General features: G+C 43.0%; 1 protein-coding gene across 6 annotated transcripts; it reads right to left on the bottom strand.

Moving 5' to 3' along the window:
- Window positions 1-505: 505 nt before the first annotated feature.
- Window positions 506-16618, bottom strand: FAM53C (family with sequence similarity 53 member C). Of its 6 annotated transcripts, none has more exons than XM_083182177.1 (5): window positions 16450-16618; window positions 14967-15167; window positions 12719-12776; window positions 4792-5549; window positions 506-2922 (listed from the first exon to the last, which is right to left on the bottom strand). In XM_083182177.1, exons 2-5 carry the CDS (start codon window positions 15042-15044, stop codon window positions 2695-2697), a joined length of 1122 nt encoding a protein of 373 aa, XP_083038303.1. In that variant the 5' UTR covers window positions 15045-15167; window positions 16450-16618; the 3' UTR covers window positions 506-2694. The 6 variants fall into 6 exon arrangements, with proteins under 6 accessions (XP_083038303.1, XP_083038305.1, XP_083038306.1 ...); XM_083182179.1 differs by lacking the exon at window positions 16450-16618 and adding an exon at window positions 16253-16374; XM_083182180.1 differs by lacking the exon at window positions 16450-16618 and adding an exon at window positions 16294-16366.
- Between the last annotated feature and the right edge of the window lie 468 nt (window positions 16619-17086).

The raw sequence follows: 17086 nt of genomic DNA, 5'->3' as shown, positions 1-17086 counted from the left end.
CCCTTTAATAGAATACTAAACAACCAGTGCCACCTTTGCTTGACAAAACCCATGTTTTGTGGCCGAGTATCGCTGGGCATCTAGTCACATTAGCTCAGAAAAATTTAGCTATAGATTTCATCTCCTATACAGCGGTGGCTAAACGGATTCTCGAGAGCTACAAACAGGCCATGTTTTCCAAATCACCTAGCTGGTGCACAGCTGTAGTCATTACGGTCACATTTTCAAACGTGCTGCATTCATTCCTACTATAGATCCACAGTTTTCCTGATAAATATGAACTGATGGTAGATCTTGAGAACAGGTTTTGCCACCCCTGTCCTAAAACAAATCTAAAAAAAAAAACAACCTGGAGTAATGATAACTGGGCTGTTCCAAGCTACAAAATAAAATTAAAAAAAAGTTTCCCTTTCAGATTCCAGGAGTGGGAGGGCCGGATATTCTTACACCGGCTGATAAAATAACCTACTTTCTCCCATAAGATAAGTGGAAAAGGGACAATAAATTACATCAATTTAAATTTATTGTAGAATATAGTCATTTAAATAAAATAGAGGGACTACACCATGAAATACTGATGACAGGCCATCAAGTTTGATACATCTTTGATTTGCTAATTGGATTTGTTTCTTCTGTTATTGCCTTTTTTGCTTTCAAGTTCTCCCATTCGTTGTAGAATATGCAGTCACTCACGGCTGAGCCCTTCGGGCTTTGCAATGCTCTGATTTAATATGCATTACAGGTCCCTGTAGCATTACACAACACAACAGCAAGAGGTTTGTCATTTATCTTTGATCACAATGTAATACAACAGCAGGCTGTGTTCTAAATGAAAATGGTGTGAGAAATATGACAGTAAAATTTCTTATTTGAAATGGGGCTCCGTACTGTAACCTCCCACCACTAGCAAAAACTCGGCATAAGGGAGAATTCACATTAGTTTTGATTGAGAACAGTCTTCTTGTCATCCAAATCCCCTCTAATTTTCCTCTTCTAAAACTCAAATCAGAGTAATGATCTTCATGTGTAGTTCATTGGGAGATAGTTACTTAGAACACCAACTTTAAAATTCCTTTATCTCCCTACAAAAAAAAAAACATCCCCAAAATCCTTAAAGAATACTGCCATTATACAACACACCTTTTCACACATCCAGAAAAAACTGAGTTTTTCAGCTGTGACGTGCTGACACTGCACTACATAATAAAATTTCCTTGTCTGGTAGGAAACCTTCAAAATGCTTTTGCTGTGAAAACGCTGACCACAGATATTACACAGCCACGAGGCTCCCACATGAGGGGTAAAGAACATTTCACATCCAATGTTGTGGATCTGGATGGAAGAAGCATGGAATGAAAGAACATCAGCTATCTGATGTTTTTGGTAAAGTCATGCTAAAAAGAAAGACTGCACAATTAAAAAATTATGAGTTGCTTATTTTGAAATGTGATATATCACCTCCCAATCTTTTCCTTTCTCATTGGCGGGGTGAATGAAAACTGGACCACTTTTAAAAATGAATGCAAAGAATACTACTGTGGTAGAACCACATCAACAGTTTTATGGAACTGCAGAATCAAAAGGGCTGTTTTCAGTCCTTATTTGAGAAAATACTACAATGCTTGTTGTAGATTAAATGTTTACATTGCTCATATAAGCCTGCAACATATAGAGCAAATATTACACAACAGCCTGACTGCCACTGTCGATAAAAGATTCCATACAACTGTGTCTTAGGGGCTTAAGCAGCTGTGACAAAAGTATACCAATAGTTTCATTTACACGCTCCAAAATAGGACTCTGGGAAATGTGAAAGGGATATAAGATGGTGAGATACAAGAGGATTTGGGATGTGCAGGACAAATGTATGATAACTGTCTAAGGTAGCAAGACTTGGATGGCAGTGTAGACAACAGATTCAGGGTGACCTGGAAGCTCCCTTTTAACTGGCCAGCAATTTTAAAGAACAAATTCATTATGCTTGGTGAATATTTGCCACAGGCGAATATTCATCCAAAAAAAAAATAATAATAATAATAATAAAAGGTACAAATACATCTACTACAATTGAAACATTTTTGTTCTGTCGTCAGCTTTTTTTCTGGATGCATTGGAAAACAAAAAACAAAACAAAAACAAGGGTGTTCATTGTTGAACACACAGAATTGGGTTCCCCTGCTGTGATGCTCTGGGCGTATGTCTTGGGGCATTTTGAGAACAAGGCATACGCCTTTGTGCACAACCAGATTTGCCACCTTGTTGATTTACTTATTTACCCTCCCCACCCCCCCCAAAAGTCACCTTTAAACAAGAATTAAATCACAAGCCTATATCTGCATGTGATACCCTTGGGGCAATGCAGAACATCCTTTCAAAAACCATCAATATAAAAATAAAGCAATCCCGCAGCACCCTTTATGTAGCTTTGTCACTCAGTAATGGGAGATCCCAAATTCAGATGTATTAACTAGGAAAGGAGACATGTAGTTGGGGTAAAGATGACCCTGCCCAGACTACCCCTTCAGAAGATTGAAACATTTGGCTCCTCCCCCTGCACAATTCCAGTCTGTCATGGAGTGAAATGAGCTTGGTGCAAGTTCCCTGGCGGTGGCCCACAGCCAACACCCAGACACCCTCACTTATAGGTCCACATCCCGATAAGCACTCCATTTGCACTATGATGTTTCCTGAGAGCTAATTCTCTTCAATTAGATTTAAATCCAGGTCTGCGAAATCTTGCTGGAAGAGCATTGCCTGGGAACAGGACGAGTGATCCCTCCTAACCATATCTTCTTCCCTAAGTGCCAATGTGCAAGTGGTGACAGGGCTTCCAGAAGTGCAAGGAGACTCCCCGTGACAAGCCATAAATGGAGAAGAGCTGCCTTCCTCACAGTTGTCCAAGAAACACATAGCACCAGCATTCTGCAAATAATACAAGCCATTAGTGAAACAGTTACAGTAAACATTGACCATATACATTTGCAAGACAGAAAAGGGGGGTTGGGGAAAGGATGTAGTCCATAAAGCAATGTCTAACCAATCACCTGGCTCATTAGCATATATGAGATTTCAAGATACATATATGTAAATGCAATGTGAGCATGAAAGGTACATTAGCTATTAACTATAAAACAAAGAGTTCCAATCTGCATTAAAAGGATAACACAAAAGGTTCTTTTAGACACTAAAAATATGGAATTTAGGTACTGTACCCCTATCCAGCTCTCCAAATATTTCCTTCTGTTTCACCCTGGAGGAGCTGTGGCCTTCAGGGAGAACTGGTCTCATGATGAGTGTATCGGCCTTATCCTTCACACACTTCTGACCCATCTACTCAAATCCTCCATATCAAAATATCTACTGTTCTTGGTCTTTATATACCCTTGGGAAGATGTAATAAGTCTGGTAAAGTGATGAGGTGGTGATAAAGTGGAAAGTGATGATGCAGCAGCCAATCAGCACCTGTCATTTTTCAAAACCAGCCAGATGCTGACAGTGAAGGGTCACACATGGGACAATTTTGTCTAATATTCTAAGTTATACATCTCGATTGCTTAAAAATTAAGCACACATTGCCCAGTGTGTATGACACATTGAGATGGCGATGCCCGGTCCCACGCATCACCAGCTCAGATATTTAGTGCATGCTCTAAATATCTAGTAAGATCGCTGAGCACGCAATCGCCTAGTGTGTATACTCCTTAGGAGCAGATTGGCTGCAGCGTTCTCAACTTCCACTTTATCACTTCACCGGGCTGAATACATCTTCCCCACTGCTCCTAATATTTGTAAAGCTTTCATACTGCGGTCTCATGACTTGCGAGAGACCGCAGTCCTTGCTAGAAGTCTTACTGCCAAAAACTGAAAGAGCCCCCAACCACCATATCCCTTTGCCTTAAAATCATATTTGTGTAGATAGAAAGTATTAAATCTACTTTCTCAATTACAGGGGCCATATATTTACCCAAGTGTTGCTTCTTACGAAAGTACTCACTCGTTTTCTGCATCCAACATCCCTGTCTGACCCATGTGTGATGGGAGGATAGCCCTACTTGTTTCCATTTATTGAATACTTATTTTGTTTACTCCTCTTCGTGTACAATTCCCTTTCTGGCATTTTATCCCTCTTTTTTGGCCATTCTGTCTATTTCAGTGAGCTAACTAATTAAACAATTAAAAATAAACTAGTTGATGTGCCTGGTTGTAATCCGGCACAGTTTTGCTGGGTGGAAAGTTTTACTCCTGTTCACCCAATTAGGAGTAGATACCCAGTAGCAGCCCTACTTAGTGGGTGGCTGCACATAACTGACAGTTTCCAGACAACACGGCAGGTGCGCAGGAAGAGTACGGGTGCCGGACGGCTCCCCGACAGTCGGGATTCCGACAGTCATTCCTCCGACGTCGGAATCCCGACTGATCCCTCGTGGGGGTCCACGACCCCCATAGAGGGAGAATAAAATAGGTGCCCGCAGCGTGGCGAGCCCGCAAGGGGCTTCATTGCGCTCCCCACGCTGTGCAGTCGGGATTCCGATGTCTGACTAATGACTGTCGGGCTAATATACCACACCCGAAGAGTACATTCTTAAACTATTAGTATATCGATATGGAATTTATAAACTATTACATGGTGATTTATATAGAACATTTTCAGCATGGAGGTTATGTATTTTTATGTATTGTCTTGTATTTGAAGGGCTTTTAAACGTCCCCATTTTGGGGACAATTAGCAGCTTTAAAGTGTGCTAAGGGCAAAGTGTGGAATCCTAAAGTATCGAAGATTGAGATTATCACCTGGTTCATCTTGTAAAAGTCCAAAGAAGGACGATGCCATCGTGTATCTTCCTCATGCCGGCGTTTAATTCCACATTTCCTGGTGTCAAGATCACAGGGCTGCGATTGGCTACGAGGCATACATTGCTGTCGCCGGACCAGCTCTGGCGTGGAAGGTGGAGAACTGCTGGCTGAAGGGAGCAACCGTCCTGTTTCTTTGAAGAGTACAGGAGAGAGGGAAAATCGACGCTGCAATGGAAAGCAGCTTGGCCCTTCAGTGTTGTCCCAGAATATAGTAGTCGGGGAAAGGGTATAGGGACCTGGCGATTCCCGGCACAAAGCCAGGCTGAAGAAGGGAGGGCTGTTTGCTTGGATGCAGCGAAAAGAGGCACTGGGGTCATTTTGGAACCTGAGACTGGAGACCCCTTGGGATGAACTTTGAGTCTGCACTCCCAGCACTGCCCCAACCCCACCACTGTTACATCTCCTCTTAACAGGAGTCCAAACTTTAGAGCCACTGGGCCGCCAGATAGGCCTCCAACGTGATAGGTCCTCTGGCACTGATAAGGAGCGGCAGTGCCTCTTGGTAGGAGGGGCTGGAGGTGCAGCAGAGCTCCCTGCCTCAGGTGTTTGGGATGGGCTTCTGCGATTCGGAGAACTCTCCCTGCTCAAAACAGGGAAGTGAAGACTCAGGCTTGAGTGATGGTGGCAACCAAGTCTAATTCCATCTTCAAGTTCAATTCTTGGACAGTGACTGAGAAGTCCCCAGGAGCGTTCTTCTATTATTTATAAAAAAAAAAAGAAAAAAAAAAAGATTGTGTTATATTGTACAACACGGAATGGATGATAGACCAAGTAATGCAGATTACAGAGGAAATACACACATAAGGCAACATGAACATAAGGCAACTAATGAAAAGTTACTATATACTCCAAAAGAATACATGCTAAGCCTCATAATATGAATGCTAACAAGAGCTCCTAAAACCATATTTTTTGAAGTGTTAATTACTTTATTTACCAGAATGAATTAGTGTCGAAGGGGGTCTTCCCCACCATGTAATATAGGGGTTACCATATTTTAGAAAACAGGGTTTTCCTTCACATTTTAAACCACTCAGCAGGCATTTACAAATATATGCGTGGTGATCAGCATGATCACAAGCAGGGGTAAAAGTGTGTGTGGGGAACAGAGTTCCACCACCTGTAATGGGGAGGTGAAACTAGTTAATCCTCCAGCTTGGTCCTACACATTAATTCTAACAGAAAAGCATTATAGTTTGCAGGGGTGAGCCAAAAACTCTACAACCGGCCCTGGCTCTGAATAATGGGCGGAGGGCGGGGAATTAGGTGGCAGAGGGAAACGGTCACCAGACATTACACCTTGCACTACAAAAAAAATAAAAATAAAAAAAAAATCACACGTTCCAAGGATTGGGGGGGAGGGGGGGGGGGAGTATAACACAGCAGTGAGGAGCTGATTGGCTGTTCTTTATCACTCTCCACTTTATTACTTGTTAGGACTTAATGCATTTGGCCCAATATTACACTGTGCAACATAAAAAAAAGACATTTTGCGAATAGGAGTGCAAAGGCATTAAGTGTCCAAACATAGCCATGTAAATATAGGGTTACCCCCATATGAAAGAAGGGAGTTTCAATTTTAAAATAAGGACCCTTTGTTGTTATCTTATGATCACCTAGAACATTGGTCAGGGAACTCGGTCCTCATTACCCCACACAGTGCATGTTTTGCTGGTAACCCAGCAGGTGCACAGGTGTACTAATAACTCGCAGACACATATTATAAGGTCCACAGGTGGAGTTAATTATTTCACATGTGATTCTGTGAGGAGACCTGCAAAACATGCACTGCGTGGGGTAATGAGGACCGAGTTCCCTGACCACTGACCTAGAAAATAACCACTAACAGTTAAAAATAAAAAAATGTTCCACTTTTGAAAAAAAAAAAAAAAATTGGGAGGGGGAACCACTTCAAAACAAAGACATGCCTCCTGCCCCCAAACTGCAGTAGGCTGTCAGTCAGAGTCTGCAGCTGTTGTGCATCCAATGTCACAGAACCTGTACAGCACATTATTATATTTTTAGTTTTGCAGGGGAAACAGCACAGGGAGACAAAACTTAACAATAAATAAAAAAAATAGAGTGCAGGTAAAATGAGCACCACAGTACAGCTTAGATGTAAGTAGCGAGGACGTGATTAGTGTACTACCAGGGATGGTGGCCAAAGATGGAGAGGAGGATGCATACGAAGATGGTCGCTGAGTGTTTGAGTATGTGAGAGCTGTAAGTGAAATGTAAATAGAAGAGGGCTTTGACAACAGGAGGGAAGAGGGCCCTGCTTTGAGGAGCTTACAATCTAGTAGGAAGGGAAGAGATTACATGAGGTGCAAGCAAGTGGGAGGTGACTTGATGGCAGGATGTAAGTAGGCAGAGATAGTCAAGGTTTGAGGCAAGGTATGAGGCAGAGAGTCAGAGGACCAGCCTCAGGACTAGGTTATGCAGCGGAAGGGTACGATTTGATGAAAAGGTGTTTTCAGTGTCTGTTTGAAGCTTTGCAAGGTCAGGGAGAGTAATGTAGCAAGAGAGTACGTTCCACTGAAGGAATGTGGCACGGGTAAAGTCCTAGCATGGGAAGCAGTGATCAGGGTGGAGGAGAGGTGACAGTCATCGGCCGACCATAGAGGGTGGGAGGGAGTATGAATGGAGATGAGGTTGGAGATATATGGAGCAATGGCCATGTATGTGAGTGTGAGAAGTTTGAAGAGGATTTTGTAGGGGGAATGGGAGCCAGTGCAGATTTGGAGGAAAGTGGCAGGAGAGGAAGACAAGCCTGGCTGCGGAGTTAAGGACAGATTGGAGAGGAGCCAGTTGGGAGCGAGAGAGGCCAGTGAGGAGGACATTGCAGTAATCGAGCAGTGAGAGGACTAGTGTTTGGATAAGTTTAGTTGCACTCTGGGAGATAAAAGGCCAGAGATTGGATGTGGGGTACAAAGTGTACACACGCAGTATGGTACAAAAAAACTGAACATCTGTACTTTGCACTATGTGCCACACCTCCAAACACATCTGAATCTGGCTTAATATGCACACACTGTATTAATATTACTTAAAAGCATTGTAATCTGGTACGCACTAGAACTTTACCATTATATTTAAATTTATAGTGCCGACAGTCAAATTACTTTAACATTAGCATTCTCTACTGCTCATTACATTACAGTCATTGTGAAGTTAATAAATCCTACTGATCTCCCACTTAAGGTTATAGATAAGGCTATATGGAAACCTAAAGCTCGGTACACAATATCATATGTACATCAGCATGAGTGTACACTCAATGGGTGAAATGTAATAGGGGGAGAGAATAAGAAAGTGACAGATTTGGTAAGAAATCTCCAGTTTGTTTAAAGTGGCAATCATTTACACTGCAAAACCAGTTTGATTTTGCAGTGTAAATGATTGCCGCTTTAAAAATAACTGATTTCTTACCAAATCTCTCACTTTCGGATTCTCTCACCATATAGGTCTTAACAACATTTAATGACATAGCAAGTCAGCCCTGCAGCGCAGCCCAATGCAGATACGGTAGTAAATATGGCTGTGTGTACAGTCAACCCGCTAACCTACCCATTAAGCAGACACAAGTATTGCTGACATTTACATCACAAATGGGCCAACAAATTTAAAAACCTGCCCAGCTGTGAGGACTTTCCAGACAGATTGGTAAAGCCAAAAACTTAAAATTAACTGAGAGGATTGTAAATGTAGATTGGAGTGCGTGAGTATGTGGTAAGGATATAGATTGTAAGCTCCACTGGAGAAGGGACTGGGGTGAATATTCAAATAATTTCTGTAAAAAAAAAGCTGCGGAATGCGTGTGCTACATAAATAACTGGTAATAGATTTCGTCACCTGTAGGAATTGGCAAATTCATTTAAACAGGTCGTCCAGTGCGTACCCAGCTTATACCCCTCTTACACCAAAGCGAGAGGTCACACCCCGGTTTTTGGACCCAGCGTCAACCCGGGTGAGATTACTTCATCTCCAAGCGCTGGGACCGCCAAATGCTGTGCTGGGGGCAAGCCCAGCACCAAGGTAAGCTGCTGGGCTGCCCCCAGCCCCATGGACCCCCCTAGCCCTCATACGGGAGGTGAATGGATGCAGCACACAGGTATCCATTCACCTCCTCCGCTGTTGTCTGCAGAGTACATCAGACAGCAGTGGAGGCTGTGTGTGTCCACCGTCCAACCTGCGGACGCTGTGGTCCGCAGGTTGGGATTCCCCCCATTGATGTAAATGGGAGCCAGGTCAGATGACCCGGCGTACCAGTTTACACTGCCCTCTACCCAGGTCCTAGCCGTGTTCAACCTAGGTCAGGACCTGGGGTAGAAGTCCCGTGTAAAAGGGACACGGCATGACTCATTTACACCACCGCTGACCTGGATCTGACCCACTGCTGACCTGAGTTTTTGCGGTGATGTAAAAGGGGTATTAATAAGTTAAGTGACCGATCAATGCAGTACTTAAACAAAGACTGATTTAGACATACAGGTAAAGCAGGCAAACTGCGTGCTTCAAAATTGTTGCAGATTTCTGCCTTTATTTACAATCAGCAGCATCTATGTGGCTGCGCCAACATTATTTATCAGCCGCAAAAATCAGTCAACACGTCCACTGCAAAACATATGCTAGGCGTGAAAGCCCCATTACCTCCCAGTTGCACCTATTTGGCTGCAAGTAGACCTCCGTGCTACTGTTAATAGACAGCAGATACAGTAGACATATTCACCTTGCATGGTATATGACCCATATCCCATGCTAGAAATGCAGAAAAGGCAACTCATTAAATCAGTCCGAGATAGCAATTGCCCTAATTGCTCTCTTAAAAGTACATCTGTTGTGGTTACAAATCCAGATGGTCCTGAATAGTTTTGTTTACCACACTTTCTGGGTACTTCTATTTATTACTTAACTATTTTATTAAAGTGTCACAGGAGTGTTGGGGACACATGTAGAGATAGAGGGCTGTAGGTTTGTAAAAGAACAGACACCAATTCTAACAGACACCAATTCTTACAATATACCCTACTCACAGAAGTTGGTGGGAAGACAACTCGCCTACATGTCTGCCTAGACTTCTAGCCCCAAATATCTTTTCAATAGAATTAATTTCTCTTTTTTAACCCTTCTACACCAAATCATTTAACTGCCATCAGTGACCAAGATCTTACTTCCCACTTCTCAGACGACATTGGTAAAAAAAAAAATAATAGGCCTATTCCACTTCTTGTCACAATTGAAGATGAAATTTAAAAACTCATCTTCCTATTCTAGTGCCTCTCCCCCCAAAACAATCCCTGTTCTCATACCAGCCTTAACTGTACTCTCTATGGCGATCTATATTTCCATCATTAATGAAGCATATTGGCATAACTCCTATTATGAAAGTCTTCTTATTCTCCTTTCTACTAACAATAAATCCCCTAGTTCTCCTCATCCTACTTGTATTAGTAGTCTTTCGGTGATCACTTCCTCTTCATTCCTCAACAGTATGAGTACTACAAGGCTCAGTTCTCTTCTCTTTATACCACTTGTGCCACAAAACTAAGAAGCTCATTTGGATTTTAGTATAATCATTATAACCACATTTTCCTATCCACTCTGGATCTCCCACAATGAGCGTTCGGTAAGCTATTGAAAGCTTTAAGCTGCCCATACACACCTCGATACGGGCGTGCGTTGTGGGCTTAAATAGCACGCATCACATCACATTGCATGTGCATGCAATGCGATGCAATGTGATGAGAACTAAGTACAAAAAGTATGTACAAGCACATACTTTTTGTACTGTGCGATGAGGTGCCGCGGGAGCGCGCACCTCAAAGCACAGAACGCACAGCCAGGCATCGCAGCGTGTATGGGCTGCTTTACTAGCAGTTTGATTGCATGTGCTCTTATCGCCTCAAAAGCAATCTTTCTAAAACAGACTAATAACATTCCAACAGCTTTATTTTTGTAGACAAGACATAAACGAACCCTACCCCTAAGTTTAGCTGTCAACATGTTGGATACAATGTTGGCACAATATGTAATTTCCAGATTAAACGGAATGCCAAATCGACTTGTGTGTATGCCAATTTGATGCTGCACATCCCAACGATATTGATAAAAAACTGCGGCACGTGTAATTAAGGGAGGAGCGATACGTCTCTCAGACTTCCATTACATCATTCAATATACTGTATTTTCCAGGTTCCGCATGTCTGACATATTAGCGGTGTACGCACCGCTCCAGTGTGTACCCACATTTTTGTTCCCCACATCCAAGATGCACCCAAAATGTTTCAGACACACTCTCTAATTATTGCAGAGACTATTCATATCTGGTCTTTCCCTAAACAGTCTTCCAAACCATCAAATTATTTTGAATGCTGCAGCAGATTTTTCGGTGCTCTGTTTTTGAGTCCCTATATTGGCTGCCTGTATTTTACAAAAATTAAATAAAATTATTTTTTCCTAACCTGCAAAGCCATTATCAGAACTGCATCAATTGCTCTCTTCACCGGTCTCAAAATACCCATATAAACCCACCTATTCTGTGCTTTTCCTCTTAAGGTGCCCATACACGTTGCAATTTTAAACATGCGCTTTGAACTTTTAAAGTTGGTTAAAATCGCACTGTGTACCTGCGGGGATGCGATGCGCGTCCCCACAGGTACAATATTGTATAGTACAAAAAGTATCTGCAGGCAGCACTTGTTGTGCTACATCGCATCAGTTTTGTAGTACATGCGATGCGATGTCCATTAGGCAACTATATTATATATATACATAAAAAAAAAAAAAGAGGCTAAAATCGCATCGCATCCGCACAGTACAGTAGATCGCATCACATCTCCTTACAAGTTCCAAAATCGCACGGCACAAATGAAGTTCAAAACGCACAACACACACATGTGTATGGGCACCTTACGGTCAATACCTGCTCCGATTTCTGGGTACAGAGCTTTTTTGTGGTTTCTGTCCAAACCCACTCTTCTAGCTCACAAAGTACTTTTACAACTTACATTTGTCCATAGACTAAGTAGAGCCCTCTTGCTCTCATCTGTCTGTTAATATTCAGTCTCGTTTAGTACAATGTTTGATACAAATTGTAAAGTGCTAATTACTTGTACTATACCAATATTAAGAATATTTAATAACATTTACTTAAAAGTCTTGCATTTTGTTTTTACATAAGGGAAAGATCTTTAATAGCCATGTGATTTCAAATAGGTGCACTCACCTATGAACCAAGACAAACCAGATTCAAAGTGAAAAACAGTTATTATGCATTCACTGCTAGCACAAAAAGTTTTTATTACAAATTCCATGTACACTGTATTGCTAGCAATAGTATTGCAAATATAAAGCAATACTGGCTAAACATAAATTATCTACCTTCCCGTCATTAATCAGAATAGCCAAATCAGGTCTAAAATAATACAACCATCTTCATCCCTTGCAGTTTAAAAATAAGAGTAAAGGTGCCCATAGATAGTCCATTCATCGGATCCGTTCGGGACTTAAATAGTACACATCACATCGCATTGCATGCATTGTGCATGCATTGTGATGTGATGAACAGTTAGTACAAAAGTATGTGCAGCACATACGTCTTGTACCGTACGAAGAGATGCGCGGGAGTGCGCATCTCATAGTACAGAACGGAGGGTCCGGGAACGGACCGCCTATGGACACCTTAAGAGCTATATACAGCCGAGTGGTGCAGAATTTTTTTTTTTTTTTTTAAATCCAAGGGAAAAGAGGCACCAATTTGACCACTTTTTTCCTCAATTAAAAATATAATCCATGGAAATTTTGATGCAAATGAGTAATGTGTACACTGTAGCTGCTACATTTCATCTGAGAGACATTCATTTACCTGTCACAAAATGGTATGGACTGCTGCACCCCTCTGGGTCTGGATGATTAGGCAGTGGCTGAGAGAGAGAGAATAAGAGGAGTAAGGTGCAGGACAGTTTATCTTTCTGCAATTACACTACAAGCAGCATAGTTTATGGTGCATAGCCAGAAATGCATACGTGTTGCCTTTTAACAGTAAGTGAATAACTGGGTGCTACTTTTTAACATCGCTTGAACACAAAAACCTGGGCTGAATGGTAAAAAGAAAATGGAATAAATTATGCCATGGTTACTGTAGTTAAATAATGGGGAATCGAATCCATCCTTATGAAATACACAAATACATTCTTATGGCCCCCATCCGCTAGTGCGATATAGCCACTTTATGTGATTCCGATAGATATCAACAAGTGACACCTTGCATGTCATTTACCTGTGCTTATAATGTGAGGCATGCATCCATGTGCCTCACATAACATATCTTACAGGTTGCCATGAATATTTTTGCAGCCCGTAACCCCTGCTAGCATCGCATAAAATAAATTGTATGTAAAAGGACCACATATAATGTATCTTATGCGATCCGGTCTCCCGGCAGCTGCCGGGTGTGATCGCAGGGTATCACATGCGAGGACTGGATTGAATACCTTGCTCTAGCGCAGTGGTTCCCAACCTGGGGTACTAGTTCCCCTGGGGGTACTTTGCAGACCAGTTGGGGGTACTTGAAAATAATATTGGTAATGGCGGAAGATGAAAAGGTCTTTTGATGGCAGAAGAAGACCCATTGCTATGGAGAAGAACCATATTGTGTCACTTATGGTTCTGTCTTCAGCGTCTCATTGTGCTTTTGCCTGACCAGCAATCCAATGGGAGCTACCCATGCTGCCCTCAGACATCAGCGATCATCTGCCCTGCACTGACACAAGTAGAAGAAGCAGCGCCATTAATCCTACAGGTGTTAGTGTGAACCCTGGAGACAATACACAACCAGCGGCCAGACACGGAAGGGCACGATTCCTGTCCGCTACTCCTTAATATAAGGACATGCATAAGGATAGGATACCGCTCACTTCCTCTCCACTCATAAGTACTGTCTATATTTTAAATTGAGAGGAGGGGGTACTCATCAATGAAAAGCCGAATCAAGAGGTACGGGAGAGAAAAAAGGTTGGGAACCACTGCTCTAGCAGATAGTGGCCTTTACAGACCTCTGTATGACACACTGAATTGATCCTGGGGATAAAACATATACCCTACAACATTCACTTAGCACTGAGGTGTAGATTTATTAAGCTTGGTGAAATGATGAAGTGTCTGGTTTTTATCACTGGCCAATCAGCTCCTACCTGTCATTTTTCAAACCAAGCCTGTAACTTCAGTTAGGATCTGATTGGCCGGTGATAAAAATCAGACACTATCACTTCACCAAGCTTAATAAATCTGCCCCACAGTGATTTAGTTTAAGGATCTAGAAATGTTGCCCAAATACTAAAATCTGCTCATGTGACATCATCAACTAACAAGACACCAAACGACTGTTTGTGGGGAGTTCCAAAGCCCTCTTGGGTGCAAACTTTTTGGTACTTATGTAATATCTGGACTCCCGTTTTTCTTATGAGACCGCGTCCCCTCGCTGCACTCACCACGCTTCGGGCACGGTGGCTCGCTGAGCTCGCCACACTATATAAAATCAACTCCATGCGTAGTTGGATAGTGGGGGTATGAAAAAATGGCATGCATTTAACATGGGAGTCCCGATAATACATAAGTACCAACTTTTTTATAGGACACTGGATAACCAACCATGGGTTGGTGGAAGTTTAGAACATGTGGTCTTTCATAAAATTTATCATACTTTCATAAACAAAAGAATATACAGTAGAGAAAGCTCTTGTGAACAGAAGTTCCAGTAGAACCAGTATTGTTTTAACCAAAAATCATATTGTAAATAAAAACCTTTAAACTACATAAATTGCGATTTCCAAATTCTCTGTGTTTAAGTACAGAGAATTACTATTTTGAATAATATTTGATCAATGACAAGATCAAGGTAGCTCAAATGCATAAACAAATCACTACAGAAGTCAAGAATCACACATGTGGAGATCCTTAGAAAACCCTGTTAGACCTCACAGACGGGCTCCTGAAAGCAACAATATTCCCACATTATTTTGAGTTTTTCAGGCCTTTTGACATATTGTACATAAAGCTCAAAACTGTAGCCTATAAACGCAGAAATAGACATAATTCACCAGACAAGGTCTTACCAGACTTATACTGAACGATTTGCATTTCAGGTCCTCCAGACTTTGTTTTTGTAATTGTTCTGTAATCATGGAGATCATGATGCTTAGGTCTGGCTTCTCATTAGTCTTCTCAGTAACAATTATTAGACATGATGGCAATCACAGTGCCAGTCTTGACTGGGCCCAACAAGTGTAATTTCAGTTGGACCCCATAATTCCATCCTGCATTAGACAAACAAAGGCATTCAACCCTGCATTAAACAATCGAAACATACAAGATAAAAACAAACAATGTACATAAAGTATCAAATAAAGGAATAGCACAAAACACAAATATTCAGCACAATGTCATTGATTGAGTCTAACCACCATAAGCAATCCAAACAACCAACAAATAAAGCTACCATTAACATATCCGGTCGCCTTTTTCTCAGGTTAGTACATTTTGAACAATATATTGTAATACAGGCCTCGTCAAACATGCGCCCTGCATACTAAAAACAACTGTTCTGCATTAAGCACCACCAGACTGATTTGTGGTTTCACCCAAGTTGAAGTGTTACTATCTGCTCTCCTAATACACTATGCCAAGACTTTCGAGTGAGGGCAATTTTATTACAAATGATACATAGGCAGACATGTTGACCTTATGTGTGTGGTTGAGATTAACATGCTCTGGGCCCTAAACCAGCCCACGTCTAGAATGGCTGAATGAAAACACGATCCCTATGAATGGAGTGTGGCTTGCAAATCTTACTAGCACAACCAGATAGCATGCACCCTAGAGAGCATCATTCCTCCTGACTGCAGACACTGGATGTAGAGATTGATGCTCTAGTACCATGACATGGGGAGGCTGCATTTGAAGGAGGATGGGGGAAGAGCATCTCTTACCACCTCCGAGCCAATGTAGTGCCGGCCTATCTGCCCAGTGACATCTTCTGCCTGTGCATGATTAGGATGCTGTGCTGAGGACAGCAGTGACAGGCCCCCCAGTGACTGCAGCGCTGGTTCTGGAGCATAAAGAGTTAAAGGCTTGTTTATCTCCCTCCTCAGGAGATGGCCTGGCCGGCTCCTTCCCCGGGCCGCATCCTAGATGGATCGCCTCGCCGCGGCCTCCCCCTTTCTCCGGCCTCCCCTTCACCTTGTCTTCGCCGCCCCCACCTGATATGCCGTTACCTGCCGCCCCGAAGACGACCCTCCCAACGACCCAAAGCAGCTCTGAGCCACCAGCGGCCCTGCAGCGCCCTTAAATACCGTCTGGACCAATCCACTTTAAAGGAGGGGACTACCGGGCAGTGGCATACCGAGGCCGGGCACCGGCGGCGCATAAACCCGACCCCCGTACCGCGGATTAGCCTCGGAAGACAGGATCCCGACTGTACTCCCCGCGGAGAAGAGCTCAGGCGGCTGCTCCGGAGAAGAGACAAGCCGGAGTCCTAGGATTCTCCCCCTACAGACCAATCAGCCGCCCTGGTCCCTAGTGCGGGACAGACCATCGTACCTCATAGACGGGGCACACGACAGGGCTACTACCGGGCGCCGGGCACAGGCAGGAGCGCGGTCACCAGGGCGGCGTGATCAGCGGCGTCCAGCGCGGTGCCGGTGCGGTCACTGGCTCATATCACCGGCTACACGGGGAGCGGGGCTCATTCGGACACATAGACTACCACAAACACACCCCCATAGCTCGTGTATGTGCCGTGTGGAGGGAGGGATGGAGGCAGGGCTGCTGGGAAGTGTAGTCTCCGACATACACAGCTGCTGCTGCTGCATCTATATCTATCCCTCCTGCTGCTGCATGTCAGCGCCTGGTGGGTGTGCTGCAGCTGTGCGCCTCATTGGTGGTGGTGATGAGGGTGATGATGCAGTGCACTGTTTAACATACATTCCCACACGGGGTCTACTTCAGTGAGGGCATGTGCCTACTGCATCTCTGACCTGCTGCAGGGTCCCTGCTGCTTTGCAGTAATACATATGTGAGTGTGACAGATTATCTCTGGCATCATTGGACCAGAGAAAGGTGAAGTATTTGATTTGTAAGGAGTGCTGCATTCATTTTACTTTGCATCCTAAAAACGTGAATACATCACATTTAAGGGGTAACTTGTGTTGATAGTGGAAAAAAAGTAGTAATTAAA

The sequence above is a fragment of the Crinia signifera genome, chromosome 4 (assembly GCF_055691185.1).
Source record: "Crinia signifera chromosome 4, ASM5569118v1, whole genome shotgun sequence".
NCBI lineage: Eukaryota > Metazoa > Chordata > Amphibia > Anura > Myobatrachidae > Crinia > Crinia signifera.
Note: the sequence above shows the minus strand (reverse complement) of the source record. Positions and strands in the feature narration are given on the sequence as shown.

Excerpts from the sequence above, each read along its gene's own strand:
- FAM53C (XM_083182177.1), bottom strand. The coding sequence starts at position 15,044 with ATGATCTCCATGATTACAGAACAATTACAAAAACAAAGTCTGGAGGAC. Across the intron at positions 5,550-12,718 it reads TCCATACCATTTTGTGACAG|AAGAACGCTCCTGGGGACTT; the intron begins GTAAATGAATGT and ends TATAAATAATAG. Across the intron at positions 2,923-4,791 it reads ACTTTTACAAGATGAACCAG|AATGCTGGTGCTATGTGTTT; the intron begins GTGATAATCTCA and ends TATTATTTGCAG.